General features: G+C 35.7%; 1 protein-coding gene across 3 annotated transcripts in view; it reads left to right on the top strand.

The window, feature by feature from the left end:
- CNGB3 (cyclic nucleotide gated channel subunit beta 3) overlaps positions 1-21,035 on the top strand; it is a 149,046-nt gene that overhangs the window by 102,013 nt on the left and 25,998 nt on the right. For all 3 annotated transcript variants that reach the window (XM_023248539.2, XM_023248538.2, XM_045049867.1), the window contains 2 exons: positions 8,786-8,869; positions 20,231-20,349. In XM_023248539.2, the coding sequence (XP_023104307.2) occupies positions 8,786-8,869; positions 20,231-20,349 (203 nt within the window). The remainder of the gene's footprint in view (positions 1-8,785; positions 8,870-20,230; positions 20,350-21,035) is intronic.

Here is a 21,035-nt window from a genome sequence, read left to right as displayed (position 1 = left end):
GTACCAATGACTTTTATGGGATTATCTCTTATTTGGAAAATTATCAGTTTTTAGCCTCAGAGTTTTTTCTGAGGCTAACATATATTTTTTTTAATCCATAAAATCAGCAAAATCTGATTGAGAAAAAAATGTTAAATCTTCACATGTTACTAATGTTGTATATAAACTTAGATTCATTCTTTCCTGACATTTCCATTAAAAATTCATTTTCTTCCAGAAAGAACCCATTTCCACTTATATTTCTGTTAAGTAAAAAAGGTTATTTTTTTCTAAAGCTAAATGAAGTAGAAAATGAATAGGTATGGGATTTTTCTAAATTTATTTTCGTGAAGGCAGTCTTAGTAGTTTATACAAATTTGTTATTTTTCTTAAGGCGAAAATAGGCTGAATGGTAATCCTACACCCTTACCTCATAAGTTATACCCAACTGACTCTGGTGTTGCTTCTATCAGTTACATACATTCGCAGAGTATCACCTATGCTCTCTTGCTGAGTGCACAATGGAGAGAACATTTGAAGTATGTGTGTGCAAAAGATGCTTAGGAGTCTACACGGTGAGGAAGTGGAAGCTCCTGGGCAGGAGCCTTCTTATTATCACAAGCATGGGAAATTATAACCTGTTTACAGAATAAGAAGTTATGGCCAGTGCATAGGATGATAACGAAAGATGAATCTGGAAAGGTCAGTGAAGCCTGTAGATAGTGTGGGCCCAATCCTATAAGGAAAGAAAGCTAGAAAGCAGGAAACTGACAGTGTAGATTTCAGTTTTACAAAGACAAGAAGTGGAACTACACTGAATAGACCAGAATATCCAAGAGTAACAAAGAAAGATGACTGTCAACTGTTGAAAACCTCCATACCTTGAATTCTTCCTGAAAGTGAATTTTCCATATCTTTAAAAGTCAGGCCAACAGAAAGAGAGAGAAAAAGAGACAGAGAAAAAAGAGAGAGAGATCTGGCACCAAGATTGGAGGCTAACAGGCATGTTTTGTGTCTTTTCAGTCTTCCAGATTAGGGGAAATAAAAAGTATTTGAAAATCATTTAACTTACGAAGATTTATTTTAAGATGCCTTCAGGGATATTTTAAGTTTGTTTCTTGGGCCTTCAGTCAAAATTTTCATATGGACTTTTCTCCATTTTGTACATTTGACAATGGATACAGATCTAGTAGAATTTGTTTGCAGGGAATGATTCTATGCTAAATAACCTTGCTTTGAGTTTTTTCAAAAGACATATATCTGTTGCTTTAATTTTGTGTTATATTCAAATTTCTTTAAAACTGCAAAAAGCACAAATGTGCTTATATTCCTTTCCTTTTAGCCTTGTGAAATGTGTTTACATATTAGTGGAACAGTGAGTGTTGTAATGCTTTAGCAAAAGTAATATAATAATGGAGTATTATAAATCATAATATGAACAACATTACATGAAAATTGTCCATACTGTTTTTGATCCTTCAATCTCATTACTGTTACCATAAACCTTGCTATACCCAATTCTTTCATGGTCTCTACATTAGTCAGGATATTCCAGAGAAATAGAACCAATAAGATATGCAGAGAGAGAGAGAGAGAGAGACAGAGAGACAGAGAGACAGAGAGACAGAGAGACAGAGAGACAGATTTATTGTAAGAAACTGGCTAATATAATCATCAGGGTTGGTAACTTCAAAACTTGCAGGGCAAGCTAGCAGGCTGGAGACCATGAGAAGAGTTAATGTTGCAGCTCAAGTCCAAAAATAGTCTGGAAACACAATTCTGTCTTCCTCAGAAGACTTCAGTCTTTTTTTTCTCTTAACACCTTCAACTGATTGGATAAGTCACACCCATATAATGGAGTATACCACACTTTACTCAAAACCTAATGATTTAAATATTAATCTCATCCAAAAAATATCTTCACAGTAACATTTGGTGTTTGACTATATATCTGAGAAGTCCATGGCCTAGCCAAATTGACACATAAAATTAACCATCAGGGTCCCCAAGCACTGTCAGAACTATATGTAATATAATCAAGTCAAAGATAAGAAACCAAGCTATTGGTAATGCCAAATTTGAAAATTGATACATGTGTCTTCTCAAAAATAATAATAGCTGCTGTTTATTGAGTTCTGACTGTGTACTACACTGTATTATCTGCTTCTGTCAATTAATTCTCACAACACACCTCTAACAAATGTTTTATTAGTATCTCCATTTTACAGAAAGTGCAAATTACTTACCTGACTGAGGCCATAGATCTCAAAGCAATGAGAGAGGGTTTGAACACAGATTTTTCTTACCCCACAGTCTATGAACTTAACCCATTTATGATGCTGGTTTTCAATTCCCCAGCAACCTTAGTTGGATAAGTGATAAGATGCTGAGAAACCAGAGAAATTTTTCCTAGGGGCAAAAAACAATGCTAGCTCATGGCAATTCTTCAGCAATTTCACAGAATTAGTATTAGCACATCAATTTCACACCCAGATACCTAAATTCACACACACTTTCCTATCCTCCTACTAAGAAAAAATCCTGAATCTCATGTGGTTCTTTTTTCTCTCAGTCAAAGCAAATAGAATGAGAGTAACAGGATTTTACTAAAATTTTGCTTCAATCAGTTGTGGCTAATTAGTAAGATTTGCTTCTTCTACATGGTGTTTTCAGAGTTTCTAAAGAGCTTAGAGATGAATAGTCATAATATTTTTTTTTATTTTTTCACAAAAATGGCTCTCTTCCCTGCAGATTGCATGTTATTACAGCCCAAGCTCAAGTATTAAGCTAATAAGGAACACATCATTTCTATAAGGTTGGGCAGTTTTCTCTACTTTCTTATGATCTATTATTTTGATTACGATTTTTAAATATCTTTTATCAAATAAAATGCTAGGGAAATCACATTTTGCCTCTAACTCTAAATTACCATCAATCAGAGAGAATTTAATAAAAGTTCTATTGCTCCACCTAGTGGTCAGAATTTCAATCTTATCTCTTTGAAACAGAGCTTAACAGTAAGAAATCAGGGATCCAAAGATACCAAAATGAGAATGTAGGCACCACCAGTCTGTCAAGGAAAGCACCGTTTCTCACTATTTGCTGCTAAAGTAAAACTGCAGAACTGATCCCAAACAGGACACCTCACTGGGACCCATGACTCATTGTGATTATGAGGCAAGCGAGGCCTGGAAAGGCTTTGGCTTCAGGGGTAGGAAAGATGCAGGGGAAGAGTTTTCTATGAGAGTGACAAACTGAGTCAGGAACAGCATGGTAATGACACCATTATTTCTACCAATCACACGGACCCCACAGTAGTAACATCCTAAGCAGTTAACGCCACCACATATTTTTTCTGAAGGGTTTCAAATCAGAGCATTACAATTAGACTTACTACATTTCATTTTTTTTAGCTATATTTTTACCCTGGTGGTATCAGTAATAAGGTATTGTTGCTAGACTTTTTAAAGTATTTTCAACAGTGAGATTATGACCCAGATGAATTCCATTCAACTATACACCCTGAACAGTTACTCTGTCTAAAGCATTATTGGGGCACTCCAGATACTATACCCCTATATTCCTTAGTCTCCAGTGACTCTCAATAAGGTGGGGAAATTCTAAATAATAACGCCCTTGGTTGTGCAATGATGAAGTGACTCAAAACATGAAATGCTTATAATCAATTCCTGCCACATAGTAAATTCTTCTATGTTATTATTACCATATTACTAACTGAAAAATAAAACTGATTCAATCACACATGAGTTTCTACACTGGTAAAATCATCTTCTTCATGTGGCCCTGCTTGAACATAGGAAGATGGATTGGATTTATCCACAGGGTTTCACTCAACTTGTGACTTTCCCACTTTGACTACGTGATACTGAAGCTCAGAAAAAATATAATTATTGTCAGTTCTCAAGGAACACTTGATGGACGTGACCTTTACAAGTGTTTGCAAATATTGAGCATAGGGTTGGGTCCAACATGACTTAGAACTCAAAAAGTTATGACATAGTAACTTGCAAATTATTATCACATTTGACTTCATTGCTTCCAACAGCTGCCAATAAGTACATGACTGGCATAGTCAATAGCATGGGCAACTGGATTTAGAACTCCCTGCTCTACACATATCACCCATCACTTGCTTAATAAGAATGGAGTTTAAGATGGGACAAAGCATTTCCTTTTATAATAAATAAGTCTGAGCTGAGAAAAGCCCAAGGAAGACTATTGTTTATACTTAAGGATGACTTAAAGTCACAGTGAGTTATAAATTACTGATAACATCTTAAGTTCTGTTTCAAAGAACTTAAGCAGGAATAAGCCCAGAACTGGAGGCATCCTACAGGACTGAGAAAGTAGTCATTCCAAAAATAAATGTTACCAGCTTTTCAGTTGTGTTCAGAGCTTACCATTATTAAAAGAACTTTCTGGGTACAGGAACCACCATCTAATCTATATGTTATATTTTGAGTAAAATAAAAATAGAATTTCTCCTAACTCTGTCCAGATCTCCAGAATCTTTATTCAAATCTGTGGCACATATTCATATAGCACTGAATTTCCCATTGTTGCAAATGGAATCGTCTCTAACAACTTCATTTTATACATCAGCCCATGTTTATTTAGTGCTTAGTATGCCCCCAAATACTGGTGAGACATTGGGGTACAAAAGTAAATAATACACATATCCAGTCCTCAGTTGCTCAGAAGATACATTTAAAAGACAACAACAACAACACACACACTGGTGATTCTCTTTCTCTGACATCTATTGCATGTGTGACCTTAGGGAAATAGTCAATAGACTTCCTGAGCCTCCGTCCCTTCATCAATAACCAGGAGTAATAACAAATTAATTAATGCCAGGCATCACAGGAAGGTTGAAAGAATAAAACCAGTAAAGATAAGAAAATAGTAAAATTTAATACAAACGTTATTAATATAATGTTTATGTTGATACTTATACAGGTACTCTTACTTTATAGAAAAAAGTACATTTATGAAACAATGACTGTGCTCTCACTTCCAGTAAATCAGAAAATTTCCTAATGGCTTCTATAAAAGAAATGGAGCTGCCATTACAAAGAAAGAAAACAGTAGCCCTGGGATGTAACTCTTTTTATACACAATAGTGGAGCAAAGTGTATCCCAAGAATATAATCATTTTCAAAGGGTGGGGATAATTGTTCTCATATACATAAACTATAACAACTTCATAATGCAAATTTCATTAGCTACGTCTAAGTACAGATGAGAAGGACCTAGTTCTAGATCACAGCGGCCCCAAGGCCAGTGGCACCTGTCCATGAAGCATTTAGGAAACAGAATCACTTCATTGATAAAATGTAAACTGGAAGTTTTTATTACATACAGCTGCTATGTTCCGTTTACATAAATTGATACATATTCTATGCAAATGTGTTAATAAAAATTCATATTTATAACAGTTCAGATGTTTTTCTTTGAGGAAATCGAAACTATAAGCTAAAAGTTATTCTTGTAAGCACTTGCACATTTCGACTGAGGAAAACAATAATTGTTTGCTTATCTATTTCAGAGCTTATCTCCTAGTTTGGTCTAACACTTTCATGGATTGGGTTTCCTTTATTAGTGCTTTCTGCCTGTGAGCTAACCTGAAGGATAGAAAGAAAAGATGAAACGTATTCCTCCTCAAAGGACATTCTGTTCCTACAAACGATCTCAGGATGTGTGTTTTACTTTATTTTCATTAAAATTAATAAAAGTCAAGCTGACATCTCATCCATTCTTCTCCCCAATTCCATTCTCCTCCCCTTCCCAGAGGTGGCCATTAGGATGATTTCAAGGGTATCCATCTAATCCTCATTTTTATAATTTTACTTTATATAAACATCAAGGTCTATTTTGTGTAACTTTCTCATAGCTGGAGTCATATTGAATATATTCCACACCTTACTTTTGTGTGCAGCTCACATTTTTTGTCGAGTTCAATCATATCTGTATATACAGAGATCTGAATTATTTATTTTAACCACTGTATGGTAATCCAACTTACAAATCTTCAACATTTTTATCTGTCCACAGATTGGCATTATATTGTTTCCAATTTTTCCAGTACTGAAAAAAATACTGCACACACATCTCTGTGCATTTATAGAACAAGAATTATGGTTATAGGAAAACATTTAAAATCATTAATAACTCCTATGAATATTATTTAGTACAGCTGGGAATTTTCATCAAAGTTCATTCCAGTAGGAATTTCTCAAGGAATGAAAACTTAATTTTGGCCTAAAATTATAATTAGGATTGTAAAACTTAATGCCAAAATATTCAAATTGCACATATGAAAATAAATGTAAGTGGATTTGTTTAGATCTTCTATTTCTGATTATTTACAGTGTTATTCTTATCCATGAATATGAATAATTGAGAGTTAGCTCCATTGCAATGATACTCCAAACATGTTTAAGCTTAAGAACTTTGAAATATATTTCTAATGAATTTTCTCTAAAACATCAAGAACATGAACTTTCTTTAGTGGGAGAGATCCCAAGATGAATCCAAAGTTTGTATGTGTTTTTAAGAGTTCTGAGTGATCAGAACACCAGTTTACAAAATGAAATTACTCTGAACCAATGACAGCTTTAAAAGAAATCAGGTATATGAGCCATATATTTAGATAATTTTTACTAAAAACAAAATAAGCACAATATTTAGAAAGAAATTAATGTTTGTCATTTGCTTTAGTAAATATGATAACCTATGAGACATGGTAGGAATAAAACAAATATAAATAAAAATCATATACGTTGCACAAAAAAATACATAACATGGTAAGAAAAGGCAAATTTTCCTTTACATATAAAAACCTTTCTGTGTTTTTGCAAATACAAATTATACTCCTCTTCCACTGACTCAAATTGTGCTATCCATATGAGCAACTTCTTGATGCTTCCTTACCCTCTTATCCCCACTCCCGGGAAGTTGTAATTGCCCCTCCTTTTAAAAGTTTTATAGATATTTAACTGGAATGTCTTATAACATGATTCACTTCGATCATCAATAACAGCTTTTCTGTTTACTTAAAACATTATCCCAACTAGCTTACTCTCTTTCATCTTTCATAGCTCCAAGGGCATGTAAAAAAGCTTGCTCATAGCAGCTTTTCATCAATTTTTGTTGGGCTGTATTAAGGTATTCTTGTCGGCCTTGGCCTTTTTTTCTATCCTGGATAACCAAAAGCTATACTTTCTCACATAAGTTTTTAAAATTCTAACTTCACATTCATTTGAATGCTCCTCACCAATGGCTATGTGAAGATACTTCAATCATAAATTATTAACTTTCCTTATCATTCAGCAAACCCGATGTCTAAATTTCAGATGGATCTAGGTCAAGTGTTTGCTAAAAGACTCGTGTCATTATGGAAAACTCGTGATTGCTAAAAGAATGATCATCCAATCCACAAATTGGGAGTACGCCCTTTGTGTCTCCTCCTCATTCCTCTGCTACTGACTATGACTAGTTTTCTGCAAAATGATAGTTTCCCTAAGGGATGGGCAGGACCAATCACAAAAGGAAAGCAGCTATGAGAGAAAAATAAATAACAATATTTGGCGAAAGCAAAAGATTCAAAATCACTATGTAAAAACATTTTTGAAGCATCTGTCAATTCTTCTTTGCCGTATCATAATAGATAAATTATAATTCTTTTTTTTTTCAACGTTTATTTATTTTGGGGACAGAGAGAGACAGAGCATGAACGGGGGAGGGGCAGAGAGAGAGGGAGACACAGAATCGGAAACAGGCTCCAGGCTCTGAGCCATCAGCCCAGAGCCTGACGCGGGGTTCGAACTCACAGACCGTGAGATCGTGACCTGGCTGAAGTCGGACGCTTAACCGACTGCGCCACCCAGGCGCCCCTATAATTCTTTTTTTAATGTTTATTTATTTTGAGAAAAAGCACAAGTGGCAGAGAGGGAGAGAGAATCCTAAGCAGGCTCCACATTGTTAATGCACAGCCTGGTTGTGGGGCTCAGTCTCACAAACTGTGCAATCATGACCTGAGCTGATATCAAGAGTCAGATGCTTAAACCGATTGAGCCACCCAAGTGTCCCAATAAATTATAATTCTTTGGGCACACCACAAATCTAGACACAAATCCTAACAAATCAAATTCGTCTCTTACACTATTAAAGTGGATATGAACATCATTCACTCAACAGGTACTGCTTTTGTATCTATTATATACAGATACTCTGCCTTTAAGAAGATAAATAAGTTGGTAAAGACAGACATAGAAGCCTTGACAGTTAAATAATAATACTTAACAAAAGTATTAAAGATGTTATAAGAAATAAAAATATTCAGATTTTGATTTTTATCTGTCAATCTTAATATTAACCAATTATTATCGCTTATATTATCTTAATCATTAATATCCATCATTAGTTAATCATTATGTTAAGTTTTACATGACTAAAATTTTATCATTGTGAATTAGTACCCATTTAATAGGTTAGGAAACTGAGGACATTAGAGGTTCCATAGCAATAGGTAGTGGAGACAGGATTAGAACCCAAATCTATCTGACCAGGGATCCAAAGTCTTGCATTCAAACTATTGGGTTGGTTTTTTTTCTAAATTTTAGGTCAAAACAAATCCATATTCATTGGCAATTAATGTTTTAGTGTTAACACAGACAATCTTTATTACTATTTATTTTCATATCCTTTTAAAGTTATTTGGAATATTGTCTTTGTGGCTATGTCTGTAAAAATTATTTTTCTTTTTGTTATTTTTTTTCTTTAGGGTTGTGATACACAAATGATATATGACATGTTGCTAAGATTGAAATCCACTGTTTATTTACCTGGTGACTTTGTCTGCAAAAAGGTGAGTGCATGCTATCTTTCAAATGCACAAATAGTAAATAAGTGCATTTAAGGGGTTCAGACATAGGTCAAGAACTTAGTTTAAACAGAATTTCCAGGCTGAATTCCATAGTATAGGAATAATTATGATACACAGTTTTATAAAAGAAGAATGTTCTCTCAGAGTTCAAAATGGAACAAGACAATATGGATTTCATTACTTATAGGGTATAAGTGTGGGTAGTGTGAAAAGTTGCTTTGTATAAATGTAAATCAATAGCCACACCCCGTTAATGCCAAATATTTAAAGTGGAGAAAAAAAGCTATAGAAGTGAAAGGTGATTCTGCCTTTTTTATGTCTTCAGCAAGATTATCAGTTACCTCCATTTCGCTCACCCAATTAATGGATAATTAATGCCACATTCTTTTCAATTTTACTATGATTTTTATGATTGCAAAAGTAATACGTGCTCATTATTTTTAAAATGGAAAACACATACAAACATAAAGATAAAAATTCCACCACCCAGAAATAACCACTATTCATATATTCCAACCTATCTTTTTATACTGATTGATGTAGATAAATATTCTGTTATAAAATTGACATCATACAGGGGCGCCTGGGTGGCTCAGTTGGTTAAGCGTCCGACTTCAGCTCAGGTCATGATCTCACGGTCAGGTCCATGGGTTCGAGCCCCACGTCGGGCTCTGTGCTGTCAGTTCAGAGCCTGGAGCTTGCTTCAGATTTTGTGTCTCCCTCTCTCTCTGCCCCTCCCCCACTCATGCTGTCTCTATCAAAAAATGAATAATTGTTAAAAAAAATTTTTTTTAAGATCTTCTTTAATTGACATCATGCTGCATTTATGTTTTGTCATGTAATTGTATATCATATGAACATTTTATTTACTATTCAGTAATCTTCTACAACCTCATTTTTAAAGCTACATAATATTATACTCTATGAATATATTCTAATCAACTTTCAAATGTTTGCTATTATAAATAACTCTACAGTGAACATTTTTGCACGTCCCTGATTTCTAACTTAAGGGAGAAGAGAAGGAATGCTGGCTTTGGATTTTATATCTTGAGAGACTAAATCAGTGGTGAAATCAATAATAAATATAAAAAGTAGAGAAGGATGAGCAGTTTAAAGAAATGAGAAATGATCCAAAACCCTGGACAGTTCACAAGCAAGTGAGAGTGAGAGGCATTTGTGTCATTCTAAAATAATTTATTAAGTGCTATAGTAGACATAAGCACAAAGTGTTATAGGACACAGAGTAGGGACACTGGTCCCACTAAGATACTGACAACATTTCCTGGAGAAGATGGTATTTAAGCCAATTCCTAAAAAAATGAATTTACATAAACCAAGAGAAAGAAGAAATAAGCATTCCAGATAAAGGAAAGAATTATCATGAGCTAAGGCGGAAAGAAAAAAACCTCTCTACCGAGGAAGTGCAGAGAACTACAATAAGTCAAAAGTTAGAACACATTAGTATCATTTATTCAAAAAACTCAAAAACTGTTTTTTAGCACTATGAGCCAGGCACCATGCTGAGTACTGGGTATAATCAACAGCAAGAAAGATGGTTCTTGTTCTCCAGGGGCTTAGAGTCTAGTGCAGGGCTTTTCAATTCAGTGTACATCAGAATTTACTGAAATTAGAAGTCTGGGCTCTATACCAAACAATTCAGTGTATCAGAATGGAACCCACATATCAGTATTTTTTAAAGGCTCCCAGATGATTCTAAAATGCAGCCAAAGTTGAGAATCACTGGCCTGATGGAAGATATAAACAATGAACAAGTGAAATAAAATTAAATGTATAACGGTGAAATGTGCTCACTTCAGTGGAGAAGTTAAGATGGCAGAGCAGTAGGAGGACCTTATGCCTGCCTCATCCCTCAAACACAGCTACTTAATTATCAAATCATTCTGAACACCTTGGAAATTGATCTGAGGACTGAGAACAAACTGTACAACTAGAGAGAGAAAAGAGGCCACATCGTGGGAGATAGGAGGTGCAGTGATGTGATTTGGAAGAGAAAACAATTGCAGATGTGCAGAGGGAAAACAGCCCTGATCACAGAGAGAGGAGAGAGAGACAGAGAGACAGAGAGAGAGGAAGAGAAAGCAGCACACAGGGGATTGCACAGAAAAAAAAAAAAAACTTCCCCAAAACCACTGACTAGGCTGATTATCACAAGTTTTTATAAGCAGTAGACCTGAAAGTCTAAAGTTTTAGAAATCTGCACCATTGCTAGGATCAAGCCTGGCAGGTGTAGTGGTGCTCCTGTGGACAAGGAGAGAAGAGTCCTGGGAGTGGACAGTGTGCTCTGAGGATCCCCTGGGTCACACTGGAATAGACAGTTCCCCTCCCTGGAATGCATTTGGGACAGGCGGTACTGCCTCTCAGGGGACAAAAGAGCTGGTGAGTGCCATTGAGTTACTCCATTCATTAGCATACAAGCAGAAACTCCTCTGTTGACAGCTAACCCGGATGCCAGTTTTATACTTTACCATAAAATCCAAACCCCTGCACAGTCATGCGACTGCTTTTCTGGGACAAACTGCACCAGCCAAAGCATGGTGAGACCATCCCCCAAGGGATCAGTGCAGGCCCATGCTGCACTGGGTCCCTAAAATGGTGTTTTGAAACTCAGCCACGCACCTGAGATAAAACACAGGAGCATTGCACTACCAGGCAGGCAGAAGGCACAGACACAGACAGGATGAAGACAGGGATCAGACAGAAGCCTCAGACTCAAGAAGGGAGATTGTTCACTCTTCTGTGAGGGTTGTCTGAGGAGCAGTGGGCACAAACTCTGCTCTCTGGGGAAAAGAGTGGGCTGATGCCATTTTTCACACCTCCTATCATCACAAAGCACACAACAGAGGCTTGAGCCTCTTACACCAAGCTCTGTCCCCCTGTGCTCTGCAACTCCTTTATTTTTAAGTTTATTTACTTATTTTTATAGAGAGACAGAGAGAGCAAGCGAGGGAGGGACAAAGAGAGGAAGAGAGAGAATCTCAGCAGTCTCTCCACTGTCAATGAGAAGCTGGACTCAGGGCTTGAACTCATCAACCATGAAATCATGACCTGAGCCAAATGCAGGTGGCTTTTTTAATCAGTCAAGGAAGGAACAACAGCAAAGAAAACACAACCTCCATCCCCCATTATCCTCCTCCATGCATGCACTAGCTCTATTGATCATACAGTGCTGCACAGCTTCAGCTCTAGTGGAAATAGGACCAGAAAAAGGCTTTTCTAATACACAAAACATGGAGATGTAGACAAAATGCCAAGATGGAGGAATTCATCCCGAAAGAAGGAACAAAAAGAGTCAAAGCCAGGGAGCTAATCAAAATAGACATAATAAGTAATATGCCTGAACAAGAATTTAAACAACAATCATAAGGATACTAGCTGGGCTTGAGAAAAGGATAGACTAAATCAGAGAGACCCTTACTGCAGAGATAAAAGACCTAAAAACTAATCAGGTCAAAAGGAAAAATGTTATAACCAAGATGCAAAACTGACTGGAGGTAATGACAAGGATGGAAGAAGTAGAGGAATGAATAAGTGATTTCTGTAAAATTATGGAAAATAATGTACCTGAAAAGAAGAGGGAAAGAAAAATATTAGATCATAAATGTAGTCTTAGAGAACTTAGCAACTTCATTAAGCATAGTAACATTCTCACCATAGAAGTCCCAGAAAAAGAAGAGAGGGAAGGGGGGCAGAAAGGTTTATTTGAGCAAATTATAGCTGAAAAATTCCCTAATATGGGGAAAGAAATAGACATTCAAATCCAGGAGGCCCAGAGAACTCCCATCAAAATCAACAAAAGCTGACCAACACCAAGATATATCATAGTAAAATTTGCAAAATACAGAGATAAGGAAAGAATCCTGAGAGCAATAAGGGAATAGAAATTCCAAACCTACGAGGGAAGACAGATCAGGTCCACACTAGATCTCTTCACAGAAACCTGGCAGGCCAGAAGAGAGCGACATGATATATTCAACATGCTGAATGGGAAAAATATGCAGCCAAGAATACTTTATCCAGCAAGGCTGTCATTCAGAATAGAAGGAGAGATAAAGAGTTCCTAGACAAAAACTAAAGGAGTTCATGACCACTAAACCAGCCCTGCAAGAAATATTAAAGGGGACTCTTTGAATGGGGAAGAACAAAAGCTACAAAGACTAGAAAGGAACAGAGAAAATCTCCAGAAATAATGACTTTACAGGTTACATTCATATTTATCAATAATTATATGGAGTGAATTAGACATCAAGACAAAGATTGTAACAAGAGATGAAGAATGGCACTATACCATAATAAAGGGGACAATCCAACAAGAAGACATAACAATTGTAAATATTTATGCCCCCTACTGGAAAGAACCAAAATCAATCAATCAATAAATAACAAACATAAAGAAACTTACTGAAAATAATACAATAATAGTGGGGGACTTTAACACCTGCCCTTTCAGCAATGGATAGATCATCTAAGCAGAAAATCAACAAGGAACAATGGATTTGAATGACACACTGGACCAGATGGATTTAGCAGATATATTCAGAATACTAAAGTAGCAGAATACACATTCTTCTTGTGTGCACATGGAACATTCTCCAGAATAGATCACATACTGGATCACAAATCAGGCTTCAGCAAGTACAAAAATATCAGGATCATACCATGCATATTTTCAGACCACAACACTGAAACTAGAAGGCAATCACAAGAAAAATTTGGGAAGACCACAAATACATGGAGGTTAAAGAACATCCTACTAAAGAATGAATGGGTTAACTGGGAAACTAAAGAAGAAATAAAAAATACATGGAAGCAACTGAAAATGAAACCATGACAATCTAAAACCTTCAGGATGGAGCAAAGGCACAGCTAAGAGAGAAGTATATTGCAATATAGGCCTACCTCAAAAGCAAGAAATGTCTCAAATACACAACCTAACCTTACACCTAAAGGAGACAGAAAAGGAACACCAATAAAGCCTAACGCCAGCAGAAGGGAAATAATAAAGGTTAGAGCAGAAATAAATGATATAGAAACAAACCGGCAAACAAAAAAACAGTGGAACAGATCAATGAAATTAAGAGCTGGTTCTTTGAAAGAATTATTAAAATTGATAAAGCCCTAGCCAGACATATCAAAAAGAAAAAAGACCAAAATAAATAAAATCACAAATGAAAAAGGAGAGATCACAACCAACACCACAGAAATACAAACAGTTACAAGAGATTATCATGAAAAATCATATGCCAATAATTTGGGTAATCTGGAATAAATTGATAAATTCCTAGAAACATACAAATTACCAAAACTGAAACAGGGAGAAATAGAAAATGTGAACAGACCAACAACCAGCAAAGAAATTGTACTCAAACATCAGTACTCAAAAATCTCCCAACAAACAAAAATCCAAAGCCAGATGGCTTCCCAAGGGAATTCTACCAAACATTTAAAGATTTAGTACCTATTATTCTCAAACTTCTCAAATTTAATACCTATTCTTCTCAAGAAAATAGAAATGAATGAAAACTCCCAAACTCATTCTACAAAGCCAACATTACCTTCATTCCAAAACCAAAGTCCCCACTAAAAAGGAGAATTTCCTTTCTCCTTTTGCATCCATGATGATAAATCAATAAATTTTATTGATCCATGATGATGCAAAAATTGTCAACAAGATACTAGCAAATTGAATCCAACAGTACATTAGAGGAATTAACTATTCACCACAACCAAGTGGGATTTGCTCCTGGGCTGCAGGTGTGGTTGAACGTTGCAAATAGATCAATGTGATATACTACACTAATAATAATTTTTTTTAAAAAGGATAAGAACCATATGATTCTCTCAATAGATACAGAAAAAGCATTTGACAAAATACAGCATCCATTCTTGATAGAAACCCTCCACCAAATAGGGTTACAGGGAACATACCTCAAGATCATAAAGGTTATATATGAAAGACCTATAGCTAATATCATCCTCAATGGAAAAACTGAGAGCTTTTCCTCTACTGTCAGGAACAAGACAAGGATGTCCACTCTTACCACTGTTGTTAAACATAGTACTGGAAGTCCTAGCTTCAGCAATCAGATAACAAATGGAAATAAAATGCGTCCACATCAGCAAGGAAGAAATCACACTTTCACTATTCACAGATGATATGATACTCCATGTGGAAAACCCAAAAAGACTCCACCAAAAAATTTCTAGAACCAATACACGAATTCAGAAAAGTCGGAGGATACAAAACCAATATACAGAAATCTGTTGCTTTTCTATACACCAATAATGAAGAAGCAGAAAGAGAAATCAAGCCATCAACCCCATTTACAACTACACAAAAACCATAAGTTACCTAGGAATAAACCTCACCAAAGAGGTAAAAGATATGTACTCTGAAAATTAGAGAACACTTATAAAAGAAATTGAAGATGACACAAAGAAATGGAAAAACATTCCATGCTCATGGGTCAGAAGAACAAATGTTGTTAAAATATCGATACTATCCAAAGCAATCTACATATTTAATGCAATCCCTGTACAAATACCACCAGCATTTCTCACAGAGCTAGAACAAACAATCCTAAAATTTGTATGGAACCACAAAAGACCCTGAACAGCCAAAGCAATTTTGAAAAACAAAGCTGAAGGCATCACAAGTTCAGACTTCAGGCTATGTTACAAAACTGTAGTCATCAAGACAGTATGGTACTGGCACAAAAACAGCCACATAAATCCATGGAACAGAATAGAAAACCCAGAAATGTACCCTCAACTACATGGTCAACTAGTATTTGACAAAACAGGAAAGAATATCCAATGAAAAAAAGACAGTCTCTTCAACAAATAGTGTTGGGAAAATTGGACAGCAATATACAGAAGACTGAAACTAGACCAATTTCTTACACCATACACAAAAATAAACTCAAAATGGATAAAATACCTAAATGTGAGGCAGGAAACCATCAAAATCCTAAAGGACAACACAGGTAGCAACCTCTTTGTCATCAGCTATAGCAACTTCTTACTAGACACATATATGGAGGCAAGAAAAGAAAACCAAAATGAACCATTGGGATTTCATCAAGATAAATAACAGCACAGTGAAGAAAACAATCCACAAAACTAAAAGGCAGCCTATAGAATGGGAGAAGATGTTTGCAAATGACATATCTGATAAAGGGTTAGTTCCAAAATCTATAAAGAACTTATCAAACTCAACACCCAAAAAATAAATAATCCAGTTAAGAAATGGGCAAAAGACATGAATAGACATTTTTCCAAAGAAGACATACAGATGGCCAACAGACACAAAAACAGATGTTCAACATCACTCATCATCAGGGAAATACAAATCAAAACTACAATGAGATACCACCTCACACCTGTCAGAATGGCTAAAATTAACAACTCAGGAAACAAAAGATGTTGGCAAGGATGTAGAGAAAGGGAGCCCTCTTCCACTGTTGGTGGCAAAGCCAACTGGTACAGCCACTGGGGAAAAACAGTATGGAGGTTCCTCAAAAAGTTTGAAATAGAACTACCCTAAAATCCAACAATTACACTATCAGGTATTTACCCAAAGGATAAAAAATACTGACTCAAAAAAGGCACATGCACCCCTGTGTTTATAGTAGCATTATCAACAATAGCCAGTGAGCCCACATGTCCATCGACTAATGAATGGATAAAGATGTGGTGTATGTATATGTGTGTGTGTGTGTGTGTGTGTGTGTATCTATGTAGATACAGATATATAGATATAGATATTGTGATAGAATAGAAACCAAGAATATGCAATCCCACACAAATTAGTCCAAGTTAAAAGTAGGCACCCTGGTGATATGAAATCATTTTTACTGAAATGGGAAATACAAACCACAGCTCAGTTTAAGGACCCCTTTAGGGCAGTGGTACATTTGGAATGACATGGCCTTAATGCACCAAAATGGCCTTTCAATTTGTTCCAATAGCACCAGGGACTGGAAATTGAGATAACTCATAGAAACTTTAGTACCCATGCCCCTAAGCAGTGCAAATTTGCTTAACAAAGTGTGAAATGCAGAGTAGATACAGCTTTCTCATTTCTAATTCCTTCCTCACATACATTCATCACTCAATAATAAAAACAGATCAGTGAACACAAATGAGGGAAAGAAAGGAATAAATAGGGGAAATGGCAGAAACGAGAAGACAGAAATGAGACTACCTGCCACATTTCTTTGTTTTTGTTTCTAAGAGAGGAGGATTTAATCATAGTAGATATTGACAGAGATGAAAAGTTGTTGAATTCAGCTTTGTTTTTGCTTATCATTTTCACACATCATTGTAGGAAACAGGAAGGAAAAAAACTCATTCTATTGTCAGTTGCCTTAACAATTGAAGAAATGTCAGGGTTTGGGACTAAGTTTGTTGACCTGCCTAATCCTCAAGATGACTCCTAAACATATTGAGTGGGTAGCTTGAACTGTTTCAAAGATTATTTGGGAATTTTCCCAGAATTAATTGTAAGAATTAATTTGAGTGTCAGAATGTCTCTAATAGCCTTGGATATATTCTTCTACACAGGAACTCTGAAAATTTGAAGTGCTCTCTCACTAAGGGTTACCTTACTCTACATGAAGCTCTTGCATTTCTACACTTCCTCCAAATTAGCACATAAACCAACCACAAAAGCTTGGTTTGATCTTATTTTGCACATGCTGTCAGACCTTGTTCTCTGAGGAAAGTCTACTTCACTTGAATGCTAATTAAACTTGCACGAAAAGCTTAAATTAGTCTAGAAATATGCAAGAAATCGTGGAAGTTTTGGTTCGTTGATTATGCCAGATCTCCTTGGAAAATTATTGAAATGATCATTAAAAAATAATTAAAAGTGCTGAGCTATATTTAAGTGCCCATTATGTACTTCTACCTCCAGTCAGTTGTAATAACTGCCTTTGAAAAATCATTCCAGTTCCTTGAGAATTACTTCATGCAAAGAATAAGGAATATGACCCCATCATAATCATTACTTCCTAGAGTATTTTGTGGAATAGTAATATGCAGACACTTTTCCTTTTTAAAAAATAATTCATAGCTATTTTATTGGTTTGTAAGAGATTGGTGTTGATACTGGATTTATCAGTAATCTAACTGTATATATTCTACAGTCAGGTGACATAGGTGCTGCTAGTTCTAATGCTATTATTGGCCAGCCTTGTAAATTTGCTCAAGACACTTAACTTTTCAAGCCTCTACTATCAATTTGTAAATATCTTTAACCTCACTGAGATTTTTGCAAGAATTAAATGAGTTACTATCGATGAAAATGCTTTGGAATTACAAAGTAGTATGTTCTGATATAACAAATATAGGTATTAAAATAAGGAGCAATGTAAATATAAGATATTATGGTTTTTAAAAGTACTATGCAAATGCAACATGTTGTTATTAGCATTGATATTATGGAAATAACTGTAATAATATCCATCTGTATTGTAATTTCTTCTTTTATCTATGTTTGAGAATAAATACATGCTTAATATTCCACACAATGCAAAATTTAAAAATATTTCTTGCATTGCTCAGTTAGGAGATCCATGTTCTAGGCTTCCTTTTGCTTCTAATTACTGTCATGGAACTTTGGCTAGTCAAGTGGGCCAATCTGTGCCTTTATTTTTCTTTCTGTACAGTGGAAGTAATAGTGCTTACTCTACCTTCCTCATAAAAATAATGGGGAGATAAAATGAGAATTTCAGTGTCACAGATATTAACTGAGAGACAGAATCTGAAAACTTTAAATTCTACTTAATGATTATAATACAAAAACTCTTGGTATTAAAAGACTTCAAAACTCCCTAGAAAATGGTTAAACTATATTTCCCTCATTCATAAATGAGTGCTTATATCATAAGCCCTATGCTCAGCACTAGAACAAAGTAAATATTGTCTCAGCCATCACAGAGCATGAACTATAATCAACATTGTTTAATCCTGAGTTAATTTTAATGTATCCTAATCTTTTAAAAATATGGCAACAAGAATATTTAATGAATTCAAATAACCCAGTCCCTTCCTGAACCAAGTAAGTAAATTTGTTGTTTTCATGCTATTATTTTATAGCTCAGCATGATCAAGACCCAATTCACTAAGACTTATAGGTGCTATTATCCAAATAGTTTGCCTGGTAATAGGCAAACTGGCTTATTTAGAATAGAACAGCTTTTCTTGACCCAATTGCAATTTAGATCTCATGTAAAACATATTTATTCTTTTTGCATTTTGGAGTGAGAAGAGATGTTCCAAGGATCCCATAACCACCCATTAGTTTGGTGATTTGCATGATTCAACATAAAGTTATATTCATGGCTTAAGATTTATTACAGCAAAGAATACAGTGCAGGAACAGGAAGGGAAATTTATACATAGGCAAAGACCAGAAAAATCAGGTGCAGGTTTCCTAAGTCCTACTTTTGAAATGGTCATAAGAGTACTTTCTCCTCAGCTGTGGACCTAGAGAGACAAGAACAAAATGTCTCCACTGGAACACCCATCAGAGTCTTGGGGTCAGAAGTTCTTAAATGGGGCTGGTCACGTAGCTACATGACTAGCCATGGTTCAGACTCCAAACTAGATACCAAATATACATCGTAAATCTTTGTGCTTACATTAAACAGTGCTGAAATCCTGGTACATCCTGCCACACTGCCCCAGAAATAGAGAATAAAATTATTAACCAGTAACTATGTGAACATTGCAGGAGTTTAGTTCTCAGTGCTTTGAACAAGGGTCATTGCCCTGGCTCCAACAGTCCTCAGAGATAAGCAAGACTGAGTAAAACAACCTGTTGCATTAGCACTTTCTTTTCAATATGAAACAAGAATAATACCTTAAAGGTCTCCTGTGCTCCAATTACTAAACTCAGACATCAGTGCTATAGGCAGAAGAATAGAGTTGACTTTTGCATGGCTGTAGCCCATGCTCTTTTGATAGACCAAGCACCTTCTTCAAAGCATAGCAGTGGTCACCAAAGTCAGGATGATTATGCTTACAACCCGCTATTTCCTCTACCCATACCCATTCCTAAAACAATGTGCTGAGTGATACCTGCCCAGTGGTGGCATACAGTGCTCACATGTTGGGAACCAGAACTTTCCTAATAATTTCCTTTCATGTCTGTCGAACCAATGTCTATAACTACCTCAGGTCTTAAGACAATTACTTTTACATTGATATTTCTTGCTTTATTTATAATTATTCCTCTAGAAGAGTTTGTTTCTTAATTTGGGGCATACTTGTCAAGAATAAAATTACTACCATTTCCTGTTTATATTTGGCATGCAGGGAGAAATTGGCAAGGAAATGTATATCATCAAGCAAGGAGAAGTCCAAGTTCTTGGAGGCTCTGATGGTGCTCAAGTTCTGGTTACTCTGAAAGCTGGAGCAGTGTTTGGAGAAATCAGGTATTTTAAAGACAGATCATAAATATCGAAGTCTACCATCTGTCATAAAAGAAAAATCTTAGGTCATAAAATAACTAAGGTTCCTGCTCAAATTCGGCAAAGGTTTGATTGTTCTGAGAGCATTGGTAAAGTAAGGATTTTCACATTTCTATTTATCCCTTCTTCCCCTAAAGACCTAGCTCATTCAGCTCTTTAGTCCCAGGACCTAGGTCACTGAGTGCCTGACCTAGAATAGATGCTCAGTATGTGTTGAATGAATATGTGAATAAATGAATTATGGAAGAAGAGGTTGGTAGAGTTAGTTGTCAAATTGTTGGAAAACTTAAATGTCAGGCTAAGATAGCAGTTTTGAGTAGGCCAAGGAAGTGAACAACAACCACATTTTACCGATCTTTTAGGCAATGATAAGTAATTTGTATTTTATTCTGAATATAAATGGATACCAGTGGAGGATTTTAGGCAAAAGAATCATACAGTTTGAAATCTGATTTTAAATGACCATTCCAACAGCTATGTGGAGGAGTGACAGTAGAGGAGCAAGAATAAAACAGAGGAAACCAATTGAAAGTCAGTTATGGTGGTTCAAGTGAAAGATGATGGAGTCTTAAACTAGGATTCTGGCTCTTAAGGTGAAGAGAAGAGTGCACTGTCAGGCAGGTAATGATATATCAATTTCAGACTTGAGA

Source organism: Felis catus, chromosome F2 (genome assembly GCF_018350175.1).
Source record: "Felis catus isolate Fca126 chromosome F2, F.catus_Fca126_mat1.0, whole genome shotgun sequence".
Taxonomy (NCBI): domain Eukaryota; kingdom Metazoa; phylum Chordata; class Mammalia; order Carnivora; family Felidae; genus Felis; species Felis catus.
This window is presented reverse-complemented; position numbering and strand designations above follow the sequence as displayed.